This window comes from Hibiscus syriacus, unplaced genomic scaffold (genome assembly GCF_006381635.1).
Source record: "Hibiscus syriacus cultivar Baekdansim isolate YM2019G1 unplaced genomic scaffold, ASM638163v2 tig00011100_pilon, whole genome shotgun sequence".
Lineage (NCBI taxonomy): Eukaryota > Viridiplantae > Streptophyta > Magnoliopsida > Malvales > Malvaceae > Hibiscus > Hibiscus syriacus.
The window spans coordinates 24,407-47,344 of record NW_024062243.1 but is presented as its reverse complement, the minus strand read 5'-3'; the positions used below and the strand labels follow the sequence as shown (position 1 = coordinate 47,344).

General features: G+C 33.4%; 1 protein-coding gene across 3 annotated transcripts; it reads right to left on the bottom strand.

Annotated features, from left to right (window-relative positions):
• Positions 1–269: 269 nt before the first annotated feature.
• Positions 270–22,625, bottom strand: LOC120204672. Of its 3 annotated transcripts, none has more exons than XM_039204723.1 (14): positions 22,442–22,625; positions 22,299–22,364; positions 22,130–22,195; positions 21,926–22,001; positions 20,679–20,756; positions 18,828–18,925; positions 18,355–18,424; positions 17,951–18,071; positions 17,756–17,843; positions 17,519–17,676; positions 13,863–13,905; positions 5,359–5,424; positions 5,124–5,233; positions 270–283 (listed from the first exon to the last, which is right to left on the bottom strand). In XM_039204723.1, exons 1-13 carry the CDS (start codon positions 22,547–22,549, stop codon positions 5,147–5,149), a joined length of 1,125 nt encoding a protein of 374 aa, XP_039060654.1. In that variant the 5' UTR covers positions 22,550–22,625; the 3' UTR covers positions 270–283; positions 5,124–5,146. The 3 variants fall into 3 exon arrangements, with proteins under 3 accessions (XP_039060654.1, XP_039060653.1, XP_039060655.1); XM_039204722.1 differs by lacking the exon at positions 270–283 and adding an exon at positions 4,283–4,640 and having other exon boundaries at positions 5,156–5,233; positions 22,442–22,621; XM_039204724.1 differs by lacking the exons at positions 270–283; positions 17,951–18,071 and adding an exon at positions 4,283–4,640 and having other exon boundaries at positions 5,156–5,233; positions 18,351–18,424; positions 22,442–22,612.
• Positions 22,626–22,938: the final 313 nt, after the last annotated feature.

Here is a 22,938-nt window from a genome sequence, read left to right as displayed (position 1 = left end):
CGAAGATTTTCTATATAGCACGTGATATCTAAGTGTTTATTCATATTCTTGCCTTCATTTTTCTGATTGAATTCTTGATTCAATCTTTTTTCTAGAAGAAAAAAAAAGTCAAAATAGATGTTCGTTTGGATAATTGCAAAAAGAAAAAGAAAAAAACCCAACTTTGGGTAAAGTGATGAGGTCATACTCGTACAAATCTAACTTGAAAATTTGAAAATGACATTCATGTTTTTGGATATGCAATTTATGTTTCTAGAACTTGAATATGCAATATATAGATATTCTAATTTTTATCTGCAAGGGATGAGAATATCAATGCTGGGATATCAATTATCTAAATCCACTCAGTTTTGTATTCCAGTAAGTACAAATATTTTTTACATTTTACATTTTCTTTTCAAAGCTTTTACTTTCTCTCATTGTGCTTATTACTTTTTTTAAAATCTAAATTTAAACAATTAAACTCATGTATGCATGTAGACTGTGTTGTTCGAACTCAAATCGTTAAAGAATAATAATTTTTTATAGACTACACGAATTTGGGCGATTAAAAGAGAATAAATTTCTTTTCACCACTAGTACTCTTAAGAATTTTATCTTTATACTTTTTTATTTGATAAATTTAGGGCGAATACGATGTAACATTTGTTTAAAGATATATAACTATTTGACAATAACGCTCATACTTTTGCATATGCATTGTTCGAACCTAAAACCTTAAAAAATATCTTTATACTTATTAAATACAAATATTGGATGGATTTGAATATTACTCGGTAATTTGATTAACTTTAAAATTTAATTAAAAAAGTTTACATGTATCCAATCTTTGTCAATGTACAAAATTATAGGATAGAATAATACTAATTGCATCATTCTTTTGATGAAAAGTCAAACCCAGCAGCGTTTCAAGCAGTCTTCCCCAAGCAATGCTTAGTTTCGTAAATAATTTATAAAGGTAAACAATCATCCATTATCGTGTGGGAAACTTCTCTTTACTGGGAAGAACTTCTAGGTGTTGGACCTAGTCATGTGAAATGACTTTATATTCTCAACAAAATCCAAAATCCTGGCCAAAATATCCATTCTCCACAAACTCAGTTTCAGATGTTTCAGCCTTTAATCTGCGGAGCTTTCAACCACCATCAAGAAGATGATGATAATGAGCTTTGGAGCTCCCCAAATTCCACACCAAGAAAAATCCAGACTCTCTAAGAGTCATAACAAAGACATCAAGAATCCGTATTCCAATCGTGGTCTCGACAAGTTTTCTGCACTTTTATCAGATCTAGAGGACAAGAGGCGAGAGATCTACTTACAAACAGGGTCTCAAGACATTACATTACTTCGTTTTATGTACAAAAACTCCACGGATTGTGTCCCTGTCGTTGTAAAGCTCAAAGACGAGAAACGGGAACCGAAAACGAAACCCCTTGAAACCAAAGGTAATCATCAACCGGAGGATAAGCATCCAATGCAAATCTTGAAAGAAGCCAAAGATGTAATAAAGGAGATATCAAGATTGCAACTTGATAGTGAAAACACCCATGAGAAGAAGAAGTGGTTTTCATGGAGGCGGCCTTCTTACTATTTACCAGCATTTTTTGTATTGATTTTGGTGTTGTTAGTGTTCTTTGGAAGATCAGTTTCGGTTTTGTTTACCTGTATTGGATGGTACATAGTTCCTACAATACAAGGAGAGAGTTGCAGTAAGGCAAGAAGAGCAACAAAGAAGAAGGATCATGTACAAAAATCCGAGGCTGTCCGAAGCAAGCACTCATCTCCTGTTCGTGATCATCAGAGGAAAAGATGATCATGTTATCTAATAATCTTCTGTTAATTATTTTGATTCTTTTGAATTTCTAATATCCTTGGGTGTTAATGAATGTAAATTTCGTTTCATTTTGTTGTGTTTGATAAATTCAACGGTCTAAATTCTTGTCTGTAAGTTGAATTTGTATGTATAGAGATAATTGGTTTACATGGCATTTTTCTTGGATAAGAAACTTGATTATGGGAATTCAAGAAGTTGGTTTTAAATTTTAAATAAAAGCACAAACCAATTTATCTAAGTAATTAAAGGAATCGTTATTATTCTTAGAGGTGATGAATTTGAGCATCAACGTCTACAATAGTGATTAGGTGTTCATTGTCAAATAATTCGAAGTATCCATAACATATATTATTTTGTAATCATCTTACCATAATTAAAAAAATATTAGAATATTTTTTTAAAAGATGCTAATAAATCGATGTTTTTAATCAAGTTGATTTATTGAAAGCGTCAAATTAAAGATTCAAAATCACATGGTCCTTTGTTTTTTTTTTAAAAATTTTGTTGCACACAAACCAAAGATAGTAATTTTTGATACTATTATTAAATGCAAGTAAATTTTTGAAAGATTTAATTGGATATAAATTGATGAAGTTTTACCCTGTATTTATTTATTTTATAATAAAGAATTGTCCAAGATTTGGAAATAATAACGGGTATATCCACCCAAAAGCATGGCCCATCATTGTCACATATACATTTTCTTAGTGAATGTTAAAGATTTTTAATGAATTCATCTAACTTTTAATAGTCAAGTGGTATAACAGAATGTTAAAAGATTTTGGATTCAAATAATTTTGTATATATAAATAATAATGTGTATTGTCAAGGTTGGCATTAGGGTAGAATTATGAGAGGAATTATGAGATGGACCAAGTTGCTTATCTTTAAAATTAAAAAGGTTCTAAAATGTAATGAAACCACAAAAAACAGAGGATTGGAGCTTAATTTCACTAATTTCAAATTTGTCATGTGTTAAAAAGTAATTAAACAGAAAAAGTTAGAGGCAAAACTTAATTTCATTTAACTTTATCTTAAAAAATAATTAAAACAGAAAACTTTAGGAGGATCAGGACTTAATTTTAATGGTTTTAAAAATTTTAAGGACTTAAAATACAATTAAACCATAAATTTGCGTAAGCCATTAGAGGTGCACAAAAAGTCTAAATATCCGATTTTGCGCAAAAAATATCCGAAATTAGATTTGGGAAAACTGATTTTTTTAAACCGGATAGTATAACCAGTTTAGGAAAAAATTGGACGATCGGTTTTTTTACTGGATTAAAATTGGTTTGAAAAAAACCGGATAAAAAACAGGTTTTTATCTCAAAAAAATACGGTCTGGGGTTTTAAAAACTAGCCGTTATGGTTTTTTGTGACCTTTTTCTAAAAAAAATCATCATTTTATCACCCTAAACATGTATAAATAGATTGGGGGTATATTTAGTTGATTACAACTTTCTCAAATCTTATTACACAACACCGATTTTTTTATATCCAGTTTTTTTTAAAAACCGATTTTTTCAAACAAAAACCGGTTACAGCATCCCGCCCTCCAAACCGGTTAAGATCCGAACTGATTTTTTTAAAATCCAAATTTTTGGCTAAATGAAAAAACCAGACCGATTTTTATCTGATCAAAATTAATTTTTTATCCGACTTTGTGTATGACTATAAGCCATATCCCCCTTCCAAGCCCCATGTGATTTTACCATTATATATTATTAATGACTAAAAAAATTATAAACATATGTTATCTAATAATTATCGCATACTATTTAAAAATAATAATAAATAAGCAATAATAATAAATAAACATAGTTCAAATTATGCATTTAGTTTCTCAATTTTCATTATAATTTTATTTTAGTCACCAAACTTTTAAAATTTTAGTTTTACCAACCAAATTTTGAATTTCACTTTTTGGCCACTCATCGGTTAAGTGTCTAATGTTCTTAAAATTTTATAGGTAAATTTATACAAAAATACCAGAAACTTTTCTCTTAAACACATTTTTTAACTCACTTTCCTCGTATATATATATATATATATAATTCAACTTAACTAAAACAGTTGAATTATCAACAGTATAAACATTAGTTTTAAACAATACAAACATATGACTGTAAAAAATATAAAAATATTCAACAGTTTCTTTACTATTTTAACTTTAAAAAACAATTATCTAATTTCTTTTATTATTTTTAAATTTATAATTATTTATAATTATTGACCCACATCGTGCAGAGTATTTCTAGTAAATTAAATTATCAGCTCAGGGCTTCAAGGGAATTTATAACTATAGTATCAAAAAATCGTGCACGAATCATATAACCAAACCTATCAGTTGGATGGATCAGTTCAAGGAAGAGCTTAAGGCCTCTTGATCCAGTATGATACAAAAAAAAAACCCGAATATTTATTGGATAAGGTAAAATAAAACCAGGGGGGAAAAAACCAACTTCACCTTTTACTGAATGTATTACTGTAAAATCAATAATTTATGTGTAGGTTGTATGTAACATACCTTACAATGAACTATTGGCTGAATTGCACAAAACTCATGCATAGTCTAGCTTCAAACCTCAACTGATGCTACTTTAGGGGGGATGGCCACCAAGATAATCAGGATTGACATTAAAAGCACGGCTTGACATTGGCAAAACCAGGCCAATGAATCGCCACTAGGAAAATTGTGATAACAACACTTCTCAAGGTGCCTCTTTCACTCTCTTTTAGCTACAACGTCGGCAACAAAGATGCTACCCGAATCACACCATCCGCCAAGTATATCCCTGTTAGAGCACTGCAGCGACGATATAATCATCAGTTAAATGACTTCTATCCAATGAATGAACATCAATAGTTTAAATGAAAGCAGACCTAGGAAAAAAGATGCAAAATTTTTTTGAGATTACATCCACATTTAACATTTCTAAAGATATCTTGGGTGGTTTACAAAGGATGAAAAGCAGAACATCACTAAAAAGAACTAAACAAATTATAGTTACCATTAGTACCAAATTACCAACAACAGTTACCACATGTTAGGATAATGCAAAACAAAAAGAATATGTTATAGTGATATTGTTCCAGGCAATGGAAATCGTATTAAAAATCCCATAACCTCAAAGAACTCAGTTTTCAGCATAAATCTGTCTTTATGGTCACACTCCCTACCCCAAGATTGGCCTTAGAAAGAGATCAAGATGGTTTCATGACAGAATTTGACCTTGATACTGACCTACAGAGACCGGTGTCTGTCTCTGCAAGTGTCAACATTCAGAACTCATCCAGAATATATAAAAGAACTCAAATTACCTTACTGAACCCCAGCCAGTTTGAGTCTCCTCTAAATGAGAATACCTTACTGCTTTCTTGCCACTGACCACAAAAGACCTGCAAACAGTCATTATAAACTTAAGCAGCAATATATTAAATCTACTTAAAGAGATGCTACTCATGCTTTTATGCTAGAAAATAACTACGTAAGGAAATAAACTTGCAAGTTCAAAAGCAGTCACCTCATAGTCAACTCCTTGTACGTAAAGGTAATCCGAGTCAAGAGATGAGAAAGCAAGTCCAGTAATCTGCAGTATCAACAGACAAGTAAACAAAAACTGATAACAAAGTATTTTATGAATCAAGTACACTTTGAGTTAGAGAAGTGGAGAGAGAAACGGGGAAAAGTAAGTAATTTTCTGAGGAGATTTGGACGGTGTTTGTGGATAATCTTAGTCGGAGAGTGTCAAGACGCGCGTTAAGGGAAATTTTTCTAGTTCATGGTCCGATTCAAAGAGTCTATATCCCAAAGGAAACAAGAAATCCAAAATACAGATTCTCTACTTTTGCTTTTGTGCAGTTTGGGACTGAGATTGGTTTGAAAAGGGCAGTAGATAATCTTAATGGTACTGTCATAGATGGGAGAAGGATCTCGGTGGGAGCTGCAAGATACAAGGATTCCCGTTCATGGATAGAGTGTCATAATAGCTCTTTCAAGAAGGCTGCATGTCCGATTACTTCTGATGTAGCCAACTCAAAAGAGTCCGATGATATTAATAGAAGTTTGAGGGATGACAGATCGTTTAAAGATGCCCTGATGTCGAACAGGATGGCGAGAAGTGTTATGGGGATTAAGGAATCATCAGCTGAAGGTCATCACAGGGGAAAAGACAAGAAAAACATATTGGAAATGCACATTCCATCTGAGAGCTCGAGCTGGGTTAAAAGATCATTGACGGGGATTATCAAGCATTCATTGGAGTTAGATTTAGTTCAAAAGGCTCTAGTAGATGAAGGTTATAACGTCCAGATTGTTAGATGGGGATATGTCTGGAACTCTTGTGTATTAATTTTTAATTCATCTGAAGAAATGTCAGAGGCATGGATGAAGAAGAAAGAAGAACTTCAACTCTGGTTTGACCGTTTGGAGCCTTTATTGAATGAAGAAGGTGTTCCAATGGCTTTTTGCCTGGTTGAGTTATTTGGGTCGCCATTTTTATGTTGGAATGAATCTTTTTTGGAAAGTATTTCAAGGAGATGGGGAAGGGTGGTAGATATTCTTGATGCCACTAAACGAAGGGATGATCTTACAAAGGCGAGGTTTTTAATTAGGGTGGCTAGCCCTTTTGATGTTCCAGAGCAGATTACGATTGGATCATATGGAAGATCCTTCAAAGTCAGCATTGAGATTGGTTCTGCGAATAAACATTCATTTTTATTTTCCGGCAATTCTCCGGTGGAATTTTCCGATGAGGGACTGTTTGGAGCGTTGAGGTCTGAAAAGGAAGCAGATATGAACTGGTCAGAAGATGAGGAAGGTTCAGCAAGATCTGCAGAAGAAAGTCGTAAGAGGGTGGACAGTTGGATGGAACATGGCACTGTTATCGGGTTTGGTGGAGCTGGTGGGGAAATGCAGTTTCCAAGGATTTCCAAAATTGGGACAAGCATTAAAAGAAGGATGTCAGATTTGCAGAAAGGTGGGAATATCAAAGTGGGTGAGTTTGTAGGTTTGGGGTTGAGAGATTCAAAATTTTCGGCTGATGGGTCTCAAGCCCATTCAGAGGATGATAGGCTTTCTGGGCCTATTGTATCAAAGATTATTCCTGCTGGGCCAAAAATTAAAATTGATGAATTTGGGAAAATGATTCAGGATCATAATGTGGTTAAGTTAGGGAATGTTAGCAAAGAAGAACAGGGGAAGAAGACTGTTTCAGAGATTTTTGATCAGGCTGGTTTAGGTGTCAAGGAATCTGAGTTATGTTGCTACAGCCATGTATTGATAGCTTTGAAAGCAAATCAAGGGGTAGATCTTTCTCTAAGTCTGATAGTTCTTTGAGTACCAAAAGTGAGCCGTTAGAGAGAAGAAAAATTAGAAGTTATAAAAGAGTTTACAAAAGGTGCAGGGACAGAAAATTCTGGTTTGGTAGTGTGTTGAATTTTACGTCTGAAAAAGTTGATGACTTTATCATCAGGGACTTCAAAAAATTAAACTCCACAGTTATTCAACGGGCTAATTTGTTGGCTGATTTAGAGGTGCACGGTTGTCAGGATCCTACTGATGGAAGAAGTTTGGGTGATATGAGTGTGGATAGGGAGGTTGATGGATTGCAATCAATGGGAGAAATTCAAAGCTTCAAATCTAGTTCTTTTGATAGAAGAGCTAGAAGACATTTGCTAAGGGAATCACTAGAAAGAGTGAGCATCTCTCCAGCTTCCTCTCCAGCCTTTTCAGAATTTTTTGAAGAAGCTATAGCTACTTGGGAGATAAGTAGGCAACTGGGGATTTCTTTTAAGCAAGGCCAACAAGCATTTTTGGATAAGATTATTATTTTGGAGAAAGGCTTGAGTATGGATAATCATGGGGTTCTTGGGAGGGTTTAGATGGATGATTTTTAATGATGATGTTAAAGTTATCAATTGTAACATGGAATGTTAGAGACTTGGGTAGAAAAGAGAAGCAAAGGGATGTTCAGAGGCTAGTTTCAGAATACTCTCCTCATTTTCTGTGGCTGCAGGATACTAAATTGGAGAAGATTCACAGATCTTTTTTTGGAAGGAATGGGTTAAAAAATTTGCAAGGGGTTATTGAGTCTCCATCGGTTGGTTCAGCAGGGGGGTTACTGAGTTGCTGGGATGACAATATTTTTTAGTTGCAACATCAGTTCATAACCAACAGATTTATTGCTAATAATTTCAGGTGCAGATTTATTAATATGTATGGTCCTTCTGTTGAGGAGGAGAAAGGGAGCTTTTTTGAAGAGTTAAGCATGTTTATAGGAGGTCAAAGTGATCCTATTTGTGTTGGAGGGGACCTTAATGTTTATCTACATGAAGATAAAAAGATTGGTAGAGCTCAGAACAGGAGTTCAATAGGGATTTTCAGCCAATTTCTTCTTATTACAGGATTAATTGATTTGCCATTGAGTGGGAGTAGATTTACTTGGTGTAACAACCAAGATTCCCCGACATATGTAAGGCTGGACAGATTTTTGGTTGATAGCCAATTCATGGCTGCTTTTCCAGATCTTGTTTCAATCGTTACTGCCAAGGTCTGTCTCAGACCATAATGCAGTTAAAATTGAAAAAGGAGGAATGGATTAGGGGGAAAAACCGTTTAAACTGTTTAATTATTTGATGGATGAAGATGGATTCGAGGATCTGGTTAAATCTACATTTCAAGAATGTAAGGGCTTTCGGAGGAATGCTTGAATTTTCAATAATTTGATGCAAACCAAATCAGCCATCAAGAATTGGGCAGGAATGAGGGACAAGTTTCCAGGAGTTTTAATTTCAGGGTTAGAATTGAAGATTCATAAGCTAGAAGTGGATGTTCTACAGATGCAAGACGGTTCCAATGGTGAAAAAGCAGTTGAACTGAAGGAATTAAGATCAGAATTGTGGAATTTGTATAAGATAGAGGAGCAGATTTGGTTCCAAAATTCAAGATCGAAGTGGGTTGAAGACGGGGACAGAAATACCAGATTCTTTCATACATGTGCTTCAGTTAGGAGGAAGAGAAACACTTTGAATGTTCTAACTAGCAGGGGAAATGTTATTCAAAACCCGAATGTTATAAAGGCCACTGTCAGAGATCACTTTTTTAAGGCTTTTAATGATAAGTCTACCTTAGAAGTTGAAGATATTGGACTGCATTTTTCCAATATTTCATATGAGCAAAATCAGAGTTTGGAGAAAGTATTCACAGAGGAGGAGATATGGGATACCTTAAAGTCTTGCAATAGCAATAAAGCTCGGGGGCCGGATGGTTTTAATATGGGCCTTTTCAAAAGATATTGGCATGTTCTTAAGGGAGAGATTTTGAAGTTCTTTCATAATTTTTACTTGGGGAAAGATTGAGATCATGGCATTAATCATACATTTATTACTCATTCCTAAGACTTCTAACGGTGGTGACCTTGATGATTATAGACCTATTAGCTTAGTTGGTGTATTATATAAGATCCTCTCTAAGTGTCTTTCGAGGAGGTTGAGGAGCTGTATTTCAGACTTAATTAGTCCTACTCAGTTTGCTTTCACCCAAGGTAGACAAACATTGGATTGTTCATTAATTGCTAATGAAGGAGTAGATTTTTGGAGGAAAAATGGACTTAAAGGTTGTGTTTTCAAGGCTGATTTCAAGAAAGCATATGATTCGGTTGATTGGTATATTTTGTTTCTAGTGATGGAGAAAATGGGATTTGGTCCAAGGTGGAGAGGTTGGATCAGAAAATGTGTTTCCACAGCTTCTGTTTCGGTTTTAGTTAATGGAGTTCCAACTGAGGAAATCCCAATGGCAAAGGGACTTAGATAGGGATGTTCTTTATCCCCTTTGTTATTTAATTTTATTGAACTTCTCAATTTGCTGATTTTAAAGGTTGTTGATCAGGGTCTGTTTTCTGGGCAGAAATGAAGGATCATTCAATTTATCTCATCTACAGTTCGCGGATGATCTCATTATATTTTGTGGTGCATCTAAAATGCAGATTTTAAATGTGAAGAGAGTGCTTCATGTGTTTCAAGTAATTTCAGGTTTACAACTCAACATGAAGAAAAGTAAAATGTTTGGTGTTAATTTGAATGAGGAGGAAGTTCAGGATTGGGCTAACACTATCGGTTGTTCAGTTGATAGTTTTCCCTCTGACTATCTAGGGCTTCCTTTGGGAGCTACTAGGAATTCTGCAGCTCTATGGAATCCAGTGGTTAATAATTTTTCCAGAAAACTATCTGGGTGGAAGGCTTCTTCCCTTTCTTTAGTAGGAAGATTGGTATTGGTCAAGTTGATTCTATGTTCGCTACTTCCTTATTATTTATCTTTATTTAAGTTACCAGCTTCGGTTCTTAAAACTCTCAACTCAATTATGTCCAATTTCTAATGGGGAGGAGGAAATGGTAAAAATAAAATTCATTGGGTTTCTTGGCCGAATGTGAGCAAACCAAAGATTGAGGGGGGTTTAGGTGTTCTTAATCTAAAGTTCATGAATAGAGCACTTCTTCAAAAATGGTCTTGGAGGTTTGCCAATGAAAGGGAGTCTGTTTGGAGGGCATTTATTTGCTCGAAATATAATCTGGATTATTCATGTTATTGTTTGACAGTAAAATCCCTCAAAAAGTCTCTTGGATTTGGAGATCTCTGATTAATAATCATTTTGTGGAGGACACTTTTGGTTACAAGTTTAGAAGTTTGTGGGAGATGGAAGATTAATTCGGTTTTGGCAGGATAATTGGGTTTTGGATTCTCCTCTTTTGCTCATTTTCCCTAGATTGTTTTCTATTTCCACTAATAAAATGGGCAAATTTTTCGAATTTGGGGAATATAGCTCTTCAAGATGGATTTGGGATGTGCAATTTCGAAGGAATTTAAATGACTGGGAATTAGAGCAGTAGGCTAATTTGATGGCTGTCATTTCCTCTATTTCACTATCAATGGAGATTTCTGATGGGATGATTTGGAAAGGTATTGGGGATGGGGTATACACAGTAAAATCTGGTATTAAGTTATGTTCATCCGATTCTTTGGGTTCGGAGGACGACCATTTTTGGAAGAAGATTATTTGGAGGGGTGACTTGCTGCCAAGAGTGGAGTCTTTTGTGGCATGTTGTTTTAGGGAAGCTAGTTGTTAAGACAAAACTTGTTAAAAGAAGTATTCAAGGTATTGAAGACGTGGTATGTCCTCTTTGCAAGTTGGAGGATGAGTCTTCCTCACATTTGTTTTTCTCTTGTTCGATGGTTTGGGTTATTTGGAACAAATTTCTGAATTTCTGGAGGATAAAGATTGTTTTCCATGCTAATGCTAAAAGCTTTCTTCTTGCTTGGGCTGCTTTGAAGACTAACTCTCCAATTTGGTCTTTAATTCCAGGGTCGTCATTTGGACAACTTGGAAAATAAGGAATCTAATTGTGTTTGGGGGGGAAGTTAGATATGGCTGAATTTTTCTTCTTAGCAAGGTTTAGGCTTGCTTCTTGGTTCCTAGCAAAGCACAAAGAGGTTTCTATCTCTAAAGATTCTCTTATTTCAGATCCTTCCTTAGGGGACTCGTGTTCTCTTAATTCCAAACAGATTGTTTCTGTTTTTCCTTGGTCCCCTCCTCCTAAAGGTTTTGTAAAACTTAATGTTGACGCAACTACTACTAGAGATTGGAAGAAGAGTGGGATAGGAGGAGTTTTAAAGGATTCCTCAGGGTTGACCTTAGGCTTTTTCAAGGAAACTGCTGGTCCGGGGCCTCCGACCTTTATGGAATTAAAAGCTATTCAGAAGGGGTTGTTGTTCTATGCTGATTTTCGAGAGAGCTTCAAGGACCGTTTGATTATTGAAAGTGACAGTAAGGTGGCAGTGGATTTGGTTAAGGAGGTGGAATTATGTCCTGATGTTTATGCTTTTATGGTTAAAGATATTGTTCATAGGCTTGATATATTACATGGTGTTGTTAGATGGGTAAATAGGACAACCAATTTAGAGGCTGATGCCTTAGCTAAAGAAGGAATTGGCTGTTTTAGTGTTGTTTACTATGGGTGGTTTATGGGTGTTTTCTGTTTTTATGTTTTTCAAAGGGGTGTTTTGTAGGTTGTATCTTATGTAATTTCTTTTGTTCAATAATATCCTAAGGCACTCTTTTCCTCCTTTCGCTAATTAAGGAGCTTCTCTACAAGCTCCTTTAATCAAGAAGAGGGTTTTTAACGAGGCTTGAAATTCTTATCAAAGAGAAAATCCTCTTACATTCATTAGTTATTTATAGGTACAAAGTGATAAGTCTATACAAATATTAAACTAAAAGATAATGATACAAGCATAAAAGGGGTGAAACAATTTATTTTAGAGAAGAAATTAAAATTGTTTTTGAAAGCTAAAACATCAGTTGACTTGTGACAAATTTTCAGATGTGATCCGGCCATTTTTGGGTTGAGATATCTTCTTACGTATCGACCGTCTTTCAATTATTTTTCAAACGCAACATGAAACGTCTAAACCGGACGTCAGGAACTCAAGATATGTCTGTTTTAGTGAAAACAAAGCGTGCTAAAAATTGGATATGAGTCCAATACGAGATTTTTTATTTTATTTCAAATTTTCATTTATTTTATTAATTATTTGTAATTAAATTCAACCTTAGACTTTTCTATTATTTATTTTAGGTAATTTAGGATAATATTTATTTTCTTAATCCAAATTAGGTTTGCTTTGTGTTTAAATAATGCTTAGTGACCAAGTAAAGTGACCTTAAGCCTATAAATAGACACTATTCTCTCATAAAACAAGTTTCTTCTACAAAAAAAAAAATCTGTCATAGGGATTTTTTTGTATTTAAGATTTTCATTTTGTTCTTGCTTAGAGTGCAAAGATCTAATTGTGTTGTGACATGTTGAAGTGTACTTCATCCTGTCTAGTTTGTCAAAGTAGAACTTCCTAGAAGGATTAGAAGTTCACCTTTTTTGGCTCAAAGTCCCCGTCTAGGTTATTAAGGTAAAATATCCTTAGAATGTTAGATGTTACATACATTTTGTTCTTTTTTTTTAATCTTTGTTTATTCTTGATCTTAAATCATTTATTTATTAATTTCAAATTTAACAAGGGTTTAATCTATCCAAGCTTTCGTATCATTATTTAGTATCAGTTTTTCATGCATTATTCATTTACAGTAGGATTTCTTTATCAATTCTTTCCTGGGTAAACTAAATTATCAATTCTTTCCTGGGTAAACTAAGCGTTTAGTACATAAACTATAAATTTTGGTATGTTTTAATACCTTAACTTTCAAGTTTTTCAAAACCATACCTAACGTTTAACTTTCATTTCATTTTAGTACCCTGCCGTTAAAAACTTAAACGTGTTTAGTACCTAAACTATCAGTTTTGATCCTATTTTAGTACCTAAACTTTTAATTTTTTTCAAAACTTAATGTTGTTAAGTTTTCAATGGGGTACTAAAATGAAACAAAAACTAAATGTTAGGTATGGTTTTGAAAAAATTGAAAGTTAAGATACTAAAACGGATCAAAACTGATAGTTTAGGCACTAAACGTGTAATTGAACCTTCTTTCATTTAAAAAATCCAAGTATTTTTTTCAAGCAATCTTTTTTTTAAAAAAATAAAAATTTCCAATCACTTTAAACCGAGAACAAACAAAACTTTAACTTTTTTCCATACAAGGTACAATTCAATTTTCTAAGTTTTTTCATTGTTTAAAGCTTTTCTTGAACTCTAGGTTTAGGGTTTTCGTTGATGTATACTTTCTTTTGTTCTATTACAATTGCTAACTCATTCTCCCGTCTTGTGTTAGCACACTAAGAAGCTCTGTACAGATCTTTATTCGTATAACCTCTATTACAATTGCAACGTAGTTTTATTGACCTCTTAAAATTACCTTAGGGTATGTACTTAACAAATGATAAAAGGGATCAACAACTACAAAAACATTTTATTCTTGACTAAATGGTATTGTAGTAACATATATGTTTTTCATTAATAAATTATAATAAAAGAACCCAAAATTATAGGTTGGAGGAAATGTAGGTGAACAACTAAACTAACCTCATATTTTGAACAGTGCACCCATCTTGAAAGTGCAGACCATCTACACAGAAGAGGTAAATTAGTGCAGCATATTCTCACAGTGTCTAAGATGAAGCAACGTTCCACTAAATTTTCATAGAATCAGCATTGACAAGACAATCAGTCTGTGATAATAGACCATTTAGTAGACTAAATTGAGAGAAGGTATAAGAGAAAAACAGGAAGAGATGAATGGATTCTATTTTTTACCATCCTTAATACTCCATTACATATCAAATATCATTTCATCTCTCCTTTACCAGAAGATAAATCCTGCTGAAATATTCACATAAAAAAATACAAACAAGATATAGGTAATGGTACCCATTACAGGACGAAGTTAGAATCATGTAGAAGTGTCAGTGTATCTGGCCGTATGTTGTGGACGCTTAGTAGTTGTTAGGTAGTGTAGTCACTCATTTTCGTCCGGGGCGTATTTAGTATATATAATCATATAATATAGTTTTTGAACATACTTTTGAAAACATATATAATATGGTTTTGAAAACATTTTTGAAAATATATAATATGGTTTTGAAAACATTTTTGAAAACGTATAAAATATGATTTTAAAAATATTTTTGAAAATGTATAATATAGTTTTGAAAACATTTTTGAAAACGTATGATATATGGTTTTTGAAACCACATTTTTGAAAACGTATAATATATAGTTTTAAAAAACAAATTTTAAAAACTTATATAATATAGTTTTGAAACCATATATATATATGATTTTTTTAAAACGATTTTTGAAAACATATGTAATATATATAATTTTTGAAAACATATTATATAGTTTTTGGAAATATAATATATATGTTATATAGTTTTTATTATTAATTATATTATTTATTATTTTATATTTATTATATTATGTTATATTATTATTATTATTTATTTATTTATTTAATTTATTTTTTTAATAGGTCCAATTCAGTCCAAAGTACAGCCTAACCGAGCCAGCAAGATTGACCCAGCAAGCCAACCCAGTTATGGGGCCTGTCTCAGCCCAAAAATAATTAGGGTTCGATATCAAGCAAGGGCGCTGAACGGGGAGCGCGCATGGAGGCCATGCGCCTGAGCAATTCGAAAACCGACCGTATTTCTAGGCCCCTGAACGTGAAATCAGAACAACAACAATGTGTCGAAAGATCGGACAACACCCCAAGATATTTAGGACCACAACAGCCAGCCATAAGGCTATAAAAGCCCTGGCAGCGCACAGTAACAAGACACAAGAAACACAACCGGAAAAACATCGAAGAACCAAACCAAGTAAATCAAAGCCACAAAAACAACCAAAAACCCAAATAATATTCGGCCAAGAGAAACAAAAACAACCATATAGCCAAAACACAAAAAAGAAAGCAAATAGCATTCGGAAATAGCAAAATAAATCCAAAGGGGGCGTGCGAACTTTGATTTAGGCTCAGATAAGGAAACAATCGTTGGAAAGCTCGTCGGAAAAGGTAAAGTCAAAACCTTTTTTGATAGATCTACTCCGTTTGGGGTGTATTTCGGGTAGTTGTGCTTCAATTTTGGGTTCGGGGAGTGGAGAGGAAGCTTTTTAGGTAGGCTTAGGGTTTTCCGGCCACCAATGAGCGACGGACCGAGCGGTGGGGCTCCATCGGCAGGTGGTCGACTCGTGGCCGGTTGAAGGCAAGTTGGGAGAGAGTTTAGAGAGAAGGGAGAGGGTTTTGATTTTGAGAAGTGTTTGAAACTGAATGATATTTTGAGTTTTAAGGGTTATTTATAAGGAGGGTCATTATGCAATTATAAAATAGTTAAATTATTTCCACAGTCAATGAATGTTTGATGTGTAATTTATTTTAGTCACCCATTGTAAATTTACCCTTGAATTTTGAATTAATTCAATTTAATCCCCATTTATATTTCTTATATTTTGCAAATTGACCTCCCAACTTTCATTTTTTTCCTTTGCAACTTTCAAATAATATCAATTTGAACCCCAATTTTAAATTCTTCCCAATTTAATCATTCTTTAATGATTGTTTTCTGTTAATTTAATACCTTTCTTTATTTTGTTTTATTTTGTTTTATTTAACATTAATTTGACTTTTTTAGGGTAATTTTAACTTCAACAAAGGTAAGTAATTCAGGTTGAACTTTTAAATTTTAATTTAACCTTAATTTTCGTAATTAAGACAACTGAGAAATTAAATTAGAACTGAAAGGATAGCACAAGGGTGCTAATCCTTCCCTGACTGTAATCGACTCCCGAATCCGATTCAATTCTGGTTAAAATGCAGATCAGATAAAATGGTAAATTAAGGTATCCGATCAACCTAACTTTAAATAATTCGTGGCGGCTCCATCACATCAAATTTAGTCAGAACCCGATTCCGGGCTCACCCAAAGGACTGTTACGATAGGTAGAACTCTTAGAATAAAGTTGTTTTAGGACTTTATAAAAATCATATAGGGAAAAAACATGAAGATCGTTTCGTCTCTCCACCTTTAAGAGAAGATAAATTATAAAATATAAATCACAAGTAAATAGGTTAATGTATGACTCCGATTAGAAATTTATGGGTTGATAGGTAGAAATCTTGGTAGAAGTTGTAGGTAGGCTCTTAGAAAACAATTTTTTTAGGACTCTTAAAACAGAAATTGTTTTGGTAGGACTTTATTTACTTTATTGTAATCTCTAAAAGAGAAGAATGATAAAACAAAGGCAAGTCAAATTTTAATCAAAACCCTAGAAAGAGATCTAAGTCTCCCTCTCTAATGAGTCCTAAAGGTTTCAAACTCCTTTTGATAGTTTCACTAGCAAATAGCAATCCCAAACTCATGGAAGTAACAATTTGGTATCAAAGCCAATGATTCTTGGCAATGAAAGAATAGTGGTCATAAGGGTGACAATTGGAAATATGCAAGAAGTTTGAGCATGTGGATGAAAATATTGCTAAGAACAAAACCTAAGCATTCAATCAAATGCTTGCATAAATGGATAACATGATTGTTGGAAAACACCATTATAACTCGGGTATATAACAAGGAAAACCTCCAAGCAAAAGAAAACCATAACATGATTGTTGTGGAAGCTTATTAGATGTTAGGCAAGGCTATTAGAAGTTAGAAATTGTTATGCAGAACTCCTAGAATAAAATTGTTTTAGGACTCTTAATAAGTTGTGATTGGTAGGACTTTATTTACCATCTTTAATTATTGTAATCTCTATTTAAAGGGATAATTAATAAAACCAAGGCAAGCCAATTTTTTATCAAAACTCTAAAAGGAGATTTGGACCTTTATTTAACAACTCCATTAATGTTACTATCAATCCCAAACTCACAAAACGTATCACCTTTTCCACAAGTTGGCTTTGTCATCATAACTCAAGTCACATTGGTTGGACATAGTCAACTCCCTTCTCAGTGGTCTAATCTAGCAACATAGATCTTCTTCCAAATTCAATCTTCATAAATAACATTTAATTTTATAAAATTCATCGATTATTCTTGTATAATCCAGGAGGTAACCTAGTGGTATAATCGTCTAGAAGATCATAATCCACCCATCATCCATGAATCAAGTAGGGAAAACTAATTAGACTGAGTTATTTATTTCATATCTAATTTTTTAAAATCAACATATATAATGATGACCAACCTGCGGGGATCATAGATTGTCACGGTACGATCAGCACCAGCCACTGCAATGTAGCCGATAGAAGAACTGCAGACAGCATATAAGGTATTTCCAACAGAACCACAAATACGATTTAGGCAACCACCATTTTCTTTCATTCTCAAGTCCCATACAGACAGCTACATTAATACCAGGAGGCAAAACCATAAGATAACTTAACACATAAAGAAACATAAAATATAATGTATTATTATATACCTGGCAACCTTCAGTTACAGCTAGTATAGAATTTTCATCCCCATTACCTAAATTCCGCATGAAGTTCAATGAAGATGGATGCCAAAGCCTAAAAGGTAAGCAAATAAGTTAATATAAAATGTCCATATAGAAAGTTCTAAATATCAACAACATAAAATATGTTTTATTGTGTTCTTAGGAACTTGAATCTTCTACATTCTACAAACTGCAATGGGACCATCAGGGAGAGTGCAGAAGCAGACTTTATAAGTTGGCAATCCACCATATAGATCAAGAAAGTAGATATGAGTTTTCCGCAATAATGATTCACAAGCAGCTTTCAGAGCAAGAGTAGGAAATTCAAATGACTTTAATCCATCTTCTTTATTTCACTGCTGACAGCACTAAAACTATATACAGCCAGATCCATAATTGAGACAATTGACGTACCCCACTTTTGTAACCATGTACCCTCGAGTAGAGAAATATTATTTGGATAGTACCCTAGTGAGAACTTCAATGCAAAATTCGTGAGTCTACCATCAAGGATGGACATAGTTATGTTTTGGTTGACATGCTAATATAAGAGTATAGATTGAGTAAATATAAAACTCACGTACGCAAGGTCCGAAGATGGATATCCTGGTCATAAACATCAACACTTTTGCAGAAGCTTTGTGCCACAGCTGCCTGGATTAAGAATTTAGTGCAAAATGAATCCCTAATTTATGGTAAAAATAATAAAATTCAATTTTTCCAAAAAGAAATTAAGGTAGAAATAGTTTAGAGCATGCAGTATTGATCCAAAAGACATCTCGAATTGGACGTAACATGTCCTACAAGTTTGAACACAACATTTAAAACAGAATTTCCTGTGTATCTTGCCGCTACTCCCAAACTCATTGATGTGAATGCAGAATTCAAAACCATAATGGCCTTGACTAGGTCCAGACAAACAATAGTAGAATCAAGTATCCTTTTTAGATGCCATGCCCTTAAGAAATAAGTAAAAATGATAGTTATCAAAACACCAGAAATTTTAGCATCCTATAGAATTTTATTAGTTTCAGTTATACTATGAAAGAGGACATACCATGGACCATTGAATTGGACTGAAGCAAACCCCAGACCAACTACCTTCTCCGACACCAAAATCCCGAGGTAACACTGAATATGTAACCTTGTCAACATCTGAAAAGTTTCAGCATTAGACTTTGAAAAGAGACCTTAATTACTTGAAAATGAAAATTTAGCAAACAAACCAATGCGAAGTCTACCAAGAAGAAATTATGTAACATTTAGTTACTGTTGTGAAGATAGAGGCAACCAACACTTTTCTTTTACCACATTCCCCATTATTCTAAACAGGGTGACGCAAATTTGGTTATTTTATATCATAGAATCAGAACTAGCATTAGTTAGGCAACTATAGTATTTCCTTTAGAAATTATCACTTGCATCCAAATGAAGGGTGAGCAAAACTTGATTCGACTAAAAAAATAATTTTTCTTCTAATTTCAAGTTATTCGAGACAAGTTATCTGAGTCAACTTGAATTTTAAGTTCGAGTCGAGTTTGAATTTTCAAAGTTCAGATAAATGAAAAGCTGAAAATTAAAACGATGTCGTTTTGGTATTTAACTAAGTAATTTGACTGTTTTACAATTTAATCCATGATTTCCTTGTTTCTTTAATTCCTCCTTCGTTTTGAGTCATTTTTTGACCAAATTTGAAACACATACTCCTAAACTACTGTTGAATTCCTATGTATCATCAATTCCTCTTTTTGACAACAAATTTCTTCTTTCTTCAATTTAGTCCGTAAACTTTACATAATTTCCTAATTTCTTCAATTCCTACTTAGTTTTAAGTCCATTCTTAACCAAATTAGAATCACATGCTCCTCTACCGCTACAGAATACCTACATAACTTCAATTTCTATTTTTAACAACAAACTTCTTTTTATTTTGCAATTTAGTCTCTCAACTTTGCATCTTATTCAATTTGGTCTTAATTTTTTGTAAATTTCTTCTTCCTATCAATCACTTGACTCCTTTATACTCCCATCAATACTTTTTCCTCAAAATATCTTATTTAAAAAATAAGATTATAAATATATTTTATAATTTTAGATGGTATTTAATTTATTAAATAACATTACAATGCGAAAAAGATTATAAAATATATATGTTTATCTTATATAGTTAGAGAAAGTTGTTTAAATTGGAACCAATCCGTACCATAATATTATAAACAATTACAATTAAATTTGAATAGAAACTCAAACAACTAGACTCAAATTTCATAAACTTAACTCCACTAAAACAATCAAATAAAGTTTAAATGATAAAATACGAATTGCCAACTTGACTAACTCGAAATTTTTCACTCGACTGGTTTGAATCCTCACCCTAATCCAAGCACCGAAAAGAATGGGTAAGACTAAACAATTGTTGTTGACTAAGCAAGCTTTTTCCATTATAATTTAGATTTGGATTGTTGATTATGAAGCTAACTTTTAGAGATTTTTTATTTATTGTAATTAATCCAACAATATTTAGTTTCCTTATTTAGACAACTATTCTCTTGTATATACACCGTGTATTTTTCAGAATTGAATCACAATTGAGAAGAATTCCTTCTTCTTAATTTCATTCTTCTCTAATCAATGACTGTCATGGTATGGAAGTCATGAAACTATTTAAGAAAGCCTTAAGAGAAAGTATGGCCCTCTTTTTGCGACTTTTGATCTAGGCATGGCTACCAAACAGAAAATTCAACATGCAATAGTGCCAAATTGTTGGTAAATAATAGCTCGTAAATTGCTTCTTAGAGAGAGAAGCACCGCAAATGATTAATGTTTCAAATATGAAGAAGAATAGGCCAGCAACATTGTACCATCAGAACTACACTCAAACTAGGATGATACGAAAAGGAGGATGTACCTTTACCACTGGCATCCAGTTTAGAGACAATAAGATGACCATAAGCATCTACACTAGCCAATACTAAGTAAGCAGCGCCTGCAGACATTGCATACTGATTAGAACAAGTGTAAAATATCAATGCTACTCAGTCAAGGTTCCTTTAGGCAATTTTACTGAAGTAATATTAGAACATAATGTGATGCAGGAGCATCAAGCTTAGTTTAATTATTTAAAGTTTGATTATTAGGATCAATTTTTTTACGTTGGTTTTTGTTATCTTCTCTGTTGTTGTTGTTATGTGATTAGTATAGAATTCTTAGTAAGAGTTCTAGTTTAACTATAAAATATGATTATTAGTGAAGGGTTTATCATAAATACCACACTAGAGGGCTACTAGGGGCAGTTTTTATTATCATTAAGAGAGTTTTGATAAAGCTAGTTGCTAGAAAATCCCATTATCTTTTTCTGTATCCCTAATTTAATTAGGTTTATCATATTCTTCCAATTTTCTTAGCTTTTCAGATTTTCCTTTCCATCATAATGTCAATCCAACCCAAAAATCTTAAAAGTATTTTGTTCCTTACAACAGAAAGATGATTTACCATGTGAAGTAGTTAAGAGCTACAAGAGAACATACAAAAAGAAGCAAGCAATATAGGAGCCAATGCTACTTTGCATTTTAAAGTCTGTAACATTAACAAATTAAACCAATCCAATGCTACAAACAGCGAAAAAGTCCTGCTGGAAGGAAGTAAAAGTTATGCAGATTTAATTATGACTTCAAATGAATGTATGCAAGTTAAAAGCTGATGTTAGACCTTGATTCACAGAGTTTTAATTTGGGGGGGGGGAATGCTTTCTTCTTATTTGTGCTAGTTTTCCAAGAGGCAGCTAAACTTGTAGTACCAAAAGAGACACTCGCTTGACCATGATTTCAACAGTTCGTCTGAATGTCTAAATAAGCCTCATTTTACTAATGAGATACAAAATACGACACATATGCTGACAACAAAAATCTATTAAAGAACTAATACTTCTAATCCACCACATACAAACATCCGTGTCTCTTTCTTTATCTACCTCTAACCCTTGTAATACTATGTCACGTACAGCACAATAATAAGATAATTTTAGTTAAAATGACAAGTAAGAAAGATCCCATCCCTCTTCTTCAAATTACAACCACCCATTAGCCATAGAAATGCATTCTGCTAGGAGATGATCAATGCATAGATATACTGAATATCAACTCAAGAGGCACTTACTTTCAGTTTCGGCAAGTACAATACTCTGGATTTCTGAACGATGAGGGCACCGTTTGAGTAACAAAGAATTCATAACCTTCAAAATCAAAGTCCACAAGTACATTACTGAATGAATGACACGAGGAGAGGTTAATTTGGAGTGCTCAATCTTCTTTAGGAGAAAAATTATGAAAGGCAAGCGGCTAAAAGACATAGAGTGAGTACCTTTGTTCGCTCGGGAATAAGGAGGCCTTCTTTCCCTGTGCTGAGCCAAGAATCTTCCAATGGAATCTATTAAAAAACATTTTTTTTTAAAAAAGTGGGGTAAGAATTTATGAAGACGACCCTGACAAATATAGAAAAAAATCCAAAAGAAAAAAAATCCCAAGTATACTTGAAGTTTGTAGATGTTGCAGCCGGATGCAATGTAAACCCAACAAGAGAAGGCATCCTCGTTCACCTGCCAAGCATTGGGCATAAAATAGAATAAAAAGGTATCAATGATTTCATGTAATAGCAAGAAATCCAAAGGCGTACATGGAGAGCAAGGCGAGTCGACTGGAGGCTTCCAGGAGACGGGTTATCTAGGAGTGCTGATGGCACCACCGCCTTTCTCAAACTCTTTGCTTCCAAGGTCGACCCCATTTCTCTATCTAAAGGAAAAGCAAGGAGGCTCACTGAGATTTTTCCAATCGTATATAAGGTTTAAATTAGGTTAAGGGACATGGGAAAAGAATCTCTAAGCGTCCATGATTTAAACCCTTACTTACAGATAAATAAGGTTAAACCAATTTGAACCGCTTGATGACTAAACAATTGAATTTGTTCAATTTATCCTCAATTTTTACAGGTTTAATAGAAAAAAAAACTGTAACTTTAAACTAAATCATTTGCTCACTTTATATTTTTAAAATATTTTTCCTTCAAGATATGTGTTTAATATTTTCAAAGTAATCTAGATGATTCATCACAATCGTTAAAAATATCGTAAAAATGATTATCTCTTTTTTTCATATATATGAGGTAAAGAGGAG

Coding starts and splice junctions, on each gene's coding strand:
- LOC120204672 (XM_039204722.1), bottom strand. CDS start 22,549: ATGGGGTCGACCTTGGAAGCAAAGAGTTTGAGAAAGGCGGTGGTGCCA. Junction 22,365..22,441: donor CGACTCGCCTTGCTCTCCAT/GTACGCCTTTGG, acceptor AATGCTTGGCAG/GTGAACGAGGATGCCTTCTC. Junction 5,425..13,862: donor TGCACTGTTCAAAATATGAG/GTTAGTTTAGTT, acceptor TTGATACTGCAG/ATTACTGGACTTGCTTTCTC.